An 8,858-nucleotide genomic window follows, 5' to 3' on the forward strand; every position below is an offset into this window, starting at 1 on the left:
CTTTTTTCTGATTTTTCAGTTGAACCAAGTTAAAGCAATGGCTAAGAAAATGAGTTCTAAAAGTAGTTGAGATTGCATTCAACTATACAAAAAATCAGCCTTTATGTTTTGGGAGATCTAGATTTTCCATGCAGATTTGAGAAATGTTCGCGATGAACGTGCAATAACGACATGAAGTTACAAAACTCTGCCCTCATCAACAATCACAGATTTTTCCTTCCTTTGTTCTGAGTAACCAGCCAGGTATGAAGATTATACAAGCAAAGCATTGCGCTGTGTGAGCGGATTTCCGGCAATGCAAGAAAATAACTAAACCAGAATTCGAAGCTTATGTATATTTGACACGAATTCAAAGTGGTGGAGTCTGCTCGAATTGTTCTGCTCCAGTGTTGAGACGTAAAACGAATATCAGGTGGCTTATTGCTATTCGCTCAAGTTTGAAGCCGCTCTTCGTACTATTTTTTTTTCTTTCTAATTCCAATATATCCACGTGTCTAATAACTGTCAAATCGATAATCGATATAGCATGATTCGCTTTTTCTTTTTACCGTGGGGGATGCGAGGACACCATCGGAAAGGAAGTTTGGAAGCACTGGGGTTTGCCCAGCATCCAATGACGGGATCAATTGATGGCTTGGCGCCTTTTAGTTTGATAATTATCAGTCCTTAAGAACGGCGCGAACTAAAGGAGAGGCATTTGGTTTCTCTTCTTACCCATCTTTAATACTATATTTTTCCATATTTTATTTAATTATTCATTTAGTTTCGGTGATTGTTCACTGTAACATTAAAATAAATATAATATTCATTTAATAATTATCATTAATAAACTAAATCAAGAACTAAATGAATATATGAGATTAGGTATGCGGAGCTATATTGAGAGAAATTATGGAAATAATCTAAATCCGTCCAGATTTCAAATAAAATGATGTTTTTTTTTTCAATTGTACTATAGTTATTTATCCATGTTGTAACTAGTTTGCTTGAAACACATGTCTGTATATATGACGTAATGTAATGCATTTTGTTCTTTGATTAAATTGTGAGCGTGGATCATGTCTTCTGTTGAGGTAATCAGTGACAATAAATATGTAATATAACTTTGGACAATTCAAGCCCTGTATGGCCCAAAAAGAAAGTGCTGCTAGCTGCGATAGGGATTCCAATTAAAAGTTCCCACAAAAATTGCACACTTGAGAGAATAAGAATTTATTTTGGCGCCAAAAAAAAAACCGAAATTAGCAAAGAAAATAAGAGATTACTTGTTCTAAAAAATTAAGAATTTACTTGTAGACTGTGTTTGTTGCGGGCTTTGTTTGAAATGGAAAGAAAACAAGGAGAAAGAGAACTGTGAGAAGGGGGGGATTTAAAGAAACACAAATTTTGACCCTTATTTGTTCTTAATTTCCCTTTAAAGAAGGGGAAAACTAGTGAAAAAGCTAGATGTTAGGGAAGAAAATTGTCTTTCTTTTCTACCTTTCCTCTAGTTTTATTTCCTTTCTATTTTCCTCCCATCCTCTGAAATATTAAACATGATATATTGAGGATGAATTTACTATACAAGCACGCGTTCTTTTTTCCTTCTTTGTGGATCCTCCTCTTGACTGTATCCTATTCCTATGTGAGAGAGATGGAGGACGATAATGGAGCTAATGTTAACAGACATGCATATGTCATTGAAACAATACAAAGAAAAAGTGTTTATGTTTATAAAGTGTTCGTTCATTTGTAATTATTTTTTTACGAAACATAATGTTCATGATCGTGCAATAGAAACAAATACTCTCTCCATTGCAAAATATTATTTAAAGTTATTGCACATAGAGTAAGAAATATAATTAATATGTAAGAATATGATATATTTTACCGCATTTGTATTCCATTTTTATGGAGTATATCTCATTTATGTGCTGACTACTGACAATATTTTAATATCTTGAAGGATGACACATAAAAGTTGGCAAAAATAAAGGAACAATCACATTTTGAGCCCTCGAAATGAACATATTTGCAAAAAAGAAGCCCAAATAATTGTGATATGTCAGCTGCAGGCTTAAGGGCTTCATGTGTAATCATATTCCTCGCTGAAATGACCTAGTTACCCTCACATTTACATTGCTATTTGACTATGCACTTTTCCGCTCTCTTCTTCTTCATTACTCATCCTTCTGTCTCTTCACCTTCTAACTGTGGTTTTTTAATTGGGACTAGTCATTCTATCCAAACCTCTTCATCAATCTCTTCTCGGACTTTTATTCAAAAAAAAAAAAACATCAATTATATTAACCTAGAATGAAAGGGTTGAAAGCGTGGTGACGCCGAGGACTCTGAGAACACTAGCAGTGATCACTTTCTTCAAAGAATGAGTGAATATGCCAACCATGAGTATAGTCGCCACAAGCCGAAGTAGTGAGGTTCTAAGGGTGGCGTTGTCTGACATGCTTAACAGGCAGAGCAAAAGATGGATTGGAAAGGAGCATCTGATCTATAGCCTTTCATTTTACGTTAATATAATTGACGTTTTAACAACAAACAAAAAATGAAAGCCCAATAAGAGATTCACGGAGAGGTTTGGCTAAAATGATAGGACCCTTATTAAAAAGATTTAAAAAAATTCACAGTCAGATGAAGAAGAGAAAGAAGGATGAACGAGGAAGAAGAGAGTGAAAAAAATGTGAAGTTAAATAGTCATCTAAATGTGAAAGGTAATTAAGTTATTTTAATAAAAAATATAATTGCAAATAAGCCCCTTTGACTAACAGAGACACATCAAAATTATTTGAGCCTTGTATGCAAATATTGTTATTTTGAAGCCTTGAATGTGATTGTCCCAAAAATAAATGAAATAGAAAATTATCATTAAATAGTGTGTTGAAAATTAGAAAATAAACAATACAAAATTTAGCAATTTTAAAACCAACCACCTTAGATTTTTTTGCTTTTAAAACATTAGATCCCACCAGCCCAAAACACAAGTCGAAAGCAAACAGATTGAGTTTATCACCTTGACTTTTCTTAAAAAAAAAAGAAAAAAGGAAAATCATCATAAAATTTGATAGAAATATTTAAAAGCCTGGTGAAATCATTAAATATCTATCAAGTTCCAAAGGATTTGAGGATAAATATTTTTTTAATTGATTAAAATACCTTTTTTAAAAAATAAAGGTCCTCATACAAACTCTCCAAAGCAACCTTCTTCTTACTGTTCACGCACTTCCTCCCCTATATTCACTTTCCGTCTCTATTATATTTTTATAAAGCGGGCTTGAATTTTTGTTGAATATAATTAATTATAAAAAATTAATTGATATAATTAATTTTAATTATAATTAATTATATTATAATGTAATCAATATTATTTTTTAAAAATAAATTTTAACTGAATTAAATATGTTTGGATAGTTTAGTTAAAATAAATTTTAGAGGGATGAATTACAATAAAGGACATTGTTTTTAAACTATATTATATTGTAATATTAACAATTTAATCTATATAAAAATAAATCATCTCAGATTTTAAATAATTTTAATAAAAGAAAAATATGTAATTATAATTATTCAGTTTTAGAATGATTAATTATCTCGAAAATGTTTGGTAAACAAACTCTGGGTGTGTGTGTGTGAATAAACTATACATAGATAAAGAGAACTGATGGATTAACTTTTGGAAGAGTTTTTTTTTTCATTCTAAATTATGACTTTTTGTTCTCTATTTTCACTTAAATCTGAAAAAAACTAAGAGAAGTCATGAAGAGAAGAGAAGTGATTGACAAGAACAAATGTGTTGCACTCGAGCGTCTTATTGGCAGATTAAAAAATTCTGACAGATTAAAAAATGTACTGCACTTTAATACATATAATCGATATTTGAAAACGATTCATCGCAGCTCAAGCCAAAATGTGGCTTGAATTGAGATAATTAATTATACAAAAATGGGGTGTTTGGGTGTTTCTTACAATCAAGCTTATCGAAAGAGGCTCATTTTCATCCATCATCGGAAAACAAAGCAAGTGCACTTATTGTAAAAATGGTATCCTTTATTGTATTTTTACATAATTTTAATTTTATAAAGGTGATCATTTTTTTTTGAAAAATTATCGTAAAAGCCTAGATGATCACATTTATAAAATTAAAATAAATTAAAATATAATTTTAACCTTTTAACTTTATATAAAATTTTATTTTAATTTTAAAATTTTATAAAATATTTTTCATTCATTTAATCTAAAGTCATATTAATTTTATTGTAAAAATTTCAACATTAAATTTTTAAATATTAATAAAATATTCTTAAATATTAACATATTAAATCTAATTTTTTAAAATAATAATAATATTTGATATAAATAATAATAATTTATAATAATGGTATTATGATTAAAAGAATTAAAAGATTAAAAATATATTTTAACCTTTAAATTATATACATGTGCGTGTGTCAGATAAAATAAGTATTATTAAAATCATAAAGTTATATTTGTGTATTATTTTTACGTTGCACATATATCTCAGGGAAAAATTACATTTATGTCATTTCAATAAAAGTTAAATAAATTGTATCAAAAAATAAAACTTAAACAATTTTAATTCAAAAATTAATTTAATCGACTATCATGTTAATTAAGTACATCCACATTAATAATATTATCGATAGTATGGTTTTTTTTTTTTGACCAACTGATATAGATGGTATTTAAGTTTCAGGTAAAATTAATTTTTATGATTGCAGATTGCAAATCTAATTAAAATAATGAAGTTTTTAATAAAAAAAAAAAAAAGGAAGTTAGGAGCGACGTTACGCAATCGTTTACATCACTTTAATTTTATCGATTATTTTAGTCCCAAACAAACGCTGGGCCCCGAATAAGAAAATTGATTTATTGGTCGATCACTTGCGAGTTTATAGTTCAGCGCAACACAATTGCTCAACTCCCGGCGAACATCTACACTTCCAGCGTTCAAAGCGGGTATCATTTGGCTTCACCCGAGGCGGGGAAATGGCCTCAAGTCTCTTCCCTCTGCTCACTTTGTATTTGGCCTTCTCCGTCTCTTATTTACGGGTATTTCTATTTTCACTCCCTTATTTCGAATTTTTACGATATCATTATTTGGTATTTTGAATGAATTTCCAATTTTCCATGGATCTGATTTCTCCTCTTATTGTGTTTGTGTAATTGACGTAAATAAAATACCCGTGCCTGGGCCTTTCTTTAATTTTCATTTTTTTTTTAATTCAGATTCTTTGGTTCATGCTACAACTTTAACTGATAGGCATCTAAAAGGCTGTTCTTCCATCTAATGTGAAACGCTGATATGTTTAATTGTCATATTTTTGGAAGACTTAACGAGACAGAGCCATACTCTGGGATGTTAAATTTGACCATGGTAGTGCTATCTGCTTTGCCGTGGTCGTCGATTTTCGTACTCTCTTTTGTTATTGTTATGAGTGCCTTTAACTAATTTTAGGTGTAAATTATTATCCGGTAGATTAGAAACTATGAAAATCACTTAATGAACTAAATAAATCATATGTCGTGAGCAGATCATTGAGGCAGAAGCAGAAACATTTTCTAGTTTCAAGCTCAATTCTCATATTCTTCAGGTAATTCCATTCCATGCAAGCAAATCTCCTTTGTTGCTCAACGCCTGAGGTAAATTGTTCCTAACCACCGAATAGCAATCAGAAAAATTCCTTACTGGATTAGATTCCTGATACGATAATGGTGTTTTCGTCTGAGATAGTATTGGCTTTGTTTTTTAGGGTGAGTATTTGATATTTGGTTCAAGTTGTGTGTTAAACTTTAGACATTGCCATGCAGGAGCCAATCACTAAGCAGATTAATGAAAATCCAAGGGCAGGATGGGAGGCTGCCATGAATCCTCGCTTCTCCAATTATACTGTTAGCATTCGACTTGCCCTGACCTGTTCTAATTTTTCTTCAACGTTTAATATACCTTTTTTTTATTCTATAATATGCTTCAAGTTTCCAATATCTTATCTTCATTTCAAAGGTTGGACAATTTAAGCACCTTCTTGGAGTCAAACCATCACCTAAAAATGATCTGAGTAGTACTCCTGTTGTTACCCATTCAAAATCCTTAAAATTGCCGAATGAGTTTGACGCAAGAACAGCTTGGTCTCAGTGTAGCACTGTTGTGAGAATTCTAGGTTGTCTACTTGTTCCTTTTCCTTTTTTTATTTTTATTTTATTTATAGGTAACTGATTAATTTGGAACAAAGTACTCACCCATCTCTTTCCTCGATAAATGCATGGAATGGTGAATAATTTCCGTACTAAAGATCAGGTAATTCTGTTCATCTTTTACAGCATCGACTTTTTATAAACTGAAAGTTAACAAAATTCTTAGCTGGCTTTTTGCTGATTGTTCAGGGTCACTGTGGTTCTTGTTGGGCATTTGGTGCCGTTGAATCATTGTCAGATCGTTTTTTGCATTCACTTTGGCATGGTGACTGACATTTGTTTTACTTTATCTTGGCTACTGTTTGTTGGGTGTTTATCTTCTCATATTTGTAGTCTACTCTCCCTCCCACCAGAGTTTAAAGTCTATATGCTTTAATTGCAGAACATATCTCTCTCTATTAATGATCTTCTTGCTTGCTGTGGATTTTTGTGTGGGTCTGGCTGTAATGGGGGGTATCCTCTCTTTGCATGGCGATACTTAGTCCATCATGGTGTTGTCACTGAAGAGGTAAGGAGTTTCCTATTTACCCTCATAATTTCCTCTTGGTAAAAAATTCATATAAAGTGGTTAGAAATGAAAATTCGAGTCCTCAGTATTCTCTGCTAAAATCTTATTGGAGAATTTTCTGTTTAATCTAGCCCTCATATTCTTGCCTTTGCACTCTCTTATTGCGAACGATGTTTTAATGTATCAGTGTGACCCATACTTTGACGATATTGGTTGTTCTCATCCTGGTTGCGAGCCTGCATATCCTACTCCCAAGTGTGTCAGGAAGTGTGGAATCGGAACCAGCTTTGGAGAAAGTCGAAGCATTATAGTGTCAATGCATACAGGATCAATTCAGATCCCTATGATATTATGGCAGAAGTCTATAAGAATGGGCCGGTTGAGGTTTCGTTCACTGTTTTATGAGGTAATTGACAGCTGTTAGTTACTCCTATGTTGTTATGAATTGTGATTGAATTTCTCCAACTTCAATGTAATAATGTAAAAAATTATTTCCTACTTACTTTTTGCATACATAAAAGCACTTGGTTGTTGGTAGTGAGTTTTTACCTTTTAGTTGTTTTTTATTGTTTATCATCATATCTACAAATTATCAATTTAGGCAAGTTGGTCGTCGCAAGATACTGAAATGAGTGCTTGCAATTTTAGGATATATATGAATTTATAGAAACGGTAACTATTTAGCTATGTAAATTAAAGCAAAGCTTACAGTGTAAGAAAGAATTGTGCTCTGCTTCAGATGCCCCTTATGACCCGAAGCAAAATGCAGACTTCAATTTCAGGACATCAAACAAATAGATTATATTTTAATCTTGTCCTGTGGTTGGAGTAGTCACAAGCAGATCTGTTAGCGTTGGGATAATCATCACTCGTTTGAACTTTTATAGGATTTTGCTCACTACAAAATCAGGATTTACAAACACATCACTGGGGACGCACTAGGAGGTCATGCTGTAAAGCTAATTGGGTGGGGAACAACGATGATGGAAGGACTACTGGGTACGCAAATCCGTTAATGATTATAGACCTTGAAGCCTCGTATAGTGATAGAATTTCATGTTTGTTGATCTTCTTTTTCTTAACCTTTCAGCTCCTCGCAAATCAGTGGAATAGAAGTTGGGGAGATGTATGCTTCTTCAATCATTCTTTCCTGAATTGAACTAACTGTATCTATGTGTATGCCTTTTCTAATCACCCATTTTGATCCACGTGCAGGACGGCTACTTTAAGATGAGAAGAGGGACAAATGAATGTGGCATTGAAAAAGATGTTGTTGCTGGCATGCCTTCCCGAAAAACCTCGTCAGGGAGGTTGCTGACGGCGATGCTTCGTTCTCAATGTAAATATACAACCAAACTGGATTCCGTCGTGTATTAAACGCCCTGCCCTGAATGTTGTGCCATTATTGTAAGAATTTGAACGATATTTACCAAAATTTAAATTATGATATTGAAAGGCCCTTGAGGGTGCTGACTGCTACTGGCTGCTGTCACGATTACTAGGAATCAGGAAAATCGTTAGTGACTGGCATTCTAGCTCAAGAAAAAATTCAAGAAAATCGCAGCAATTAGTGTATAGAAGAGTAAATGATGACCTGCTAAATCCGCCGCCGAGTGATGATTAGTTTTATCACTGGCAAGAGATTTTGGGGTTGTTTGAAAAACCTTTGAGAACAATTTTTGTTTTTTCAAAACAAGAGAACAAAAAGATTCTATTGATAGAGTAACTTTTAAATGAAAATAACTTTTAAGTGTTTTGAGATGAGCAAGAGAAAATAAAAAAAAAATTTTTTATTAATTTTTTATTTCAAAATATGTTTTACACACATCATTTTTTAATAAGGCCGAGCCTGGAGCACCGAGCTTAGAGGTCCTGTTTAATGAGGATTTAAATTTTGAAAATAATTTTTTTAAAAGTAATCAGATTTGAGTACTTAACCCTGATAAGCCTCATAAAAAAAGGTTTGGTGGCCTTTCAAATCTTGTTATATTATTTTTTTTTTATGAAATACATATTTAAAAACTAATGACCTGCTCACTTGAAGACTGACCCTACATACATTATATATTATTAATTTTAATTTATTTTAAAATTATTATATTAATATAATTTGAATAAATATTAGTGTATAGTATAAAATTTT

The 8,858-nt window shown here is 32.0% G+C and overlaps 1 protein-coding gene and 1 long non-coding RNA gene across 2 annotated transcripts; both read left to right on the forward strand.

Moving 5' to 3' along the window:
• Positions 1-4,881: 4,881 nt before the first annotated feature.
• LOC129296704 (cathepsin B-like protease 2) lies at positions 4,882-7,120 on the forward strand. The gene is given in 10 exon segments (XM_054935284.1): positions 4,882-5,064; positions 5,547-5,606; positions 5,824-5,904; positions 6,017-6,173; positions 6,306-6,310; positions 6,397-6,450; positions 6,452-6,472; positions 6,590-6,715; positions 6,903-6,984; positions 6,987-7,120. Coding segments are annotated over 10 exon segments (783 nt in total). The 5' UTR covers positions 4,882-5,001.
• A 587-nt stretch (positions 7,121-7,707) lies between these two features.
• LOC129296706 (uncharacterized) lies at positions 7,708-8,194 on the forward strand. The gene is made up of 2 exons (XR_008589876.1): positions 7,708-7,841; positions 7,931-8,194. It is a non-coding gene; the product is annotated as an uncharacterized LOC129296706 (long non-coding RNA).
• The last annotated feature ends 664 nt before the right edge of the window (positions 8,195-8,858 follow it).

This window comes from Prosopis cineraria, unplaced genomic scaffold, assembly GCF_029017545.1.
Source record: "Prosopis cineraria cultivar Desert tree isolate PC_DT_omini unplaced genomic scaffold, ASM2901754v1 PC389, whole genome shotgun sequence".
NCBI classification, from domain to species: domain Eukaryota; kingdom Viridiplantae; phylum Streptophyta; class Magnoliopsida; order Fabales; family Fabaceae; genus Prosopis; species Prosopis cineraria.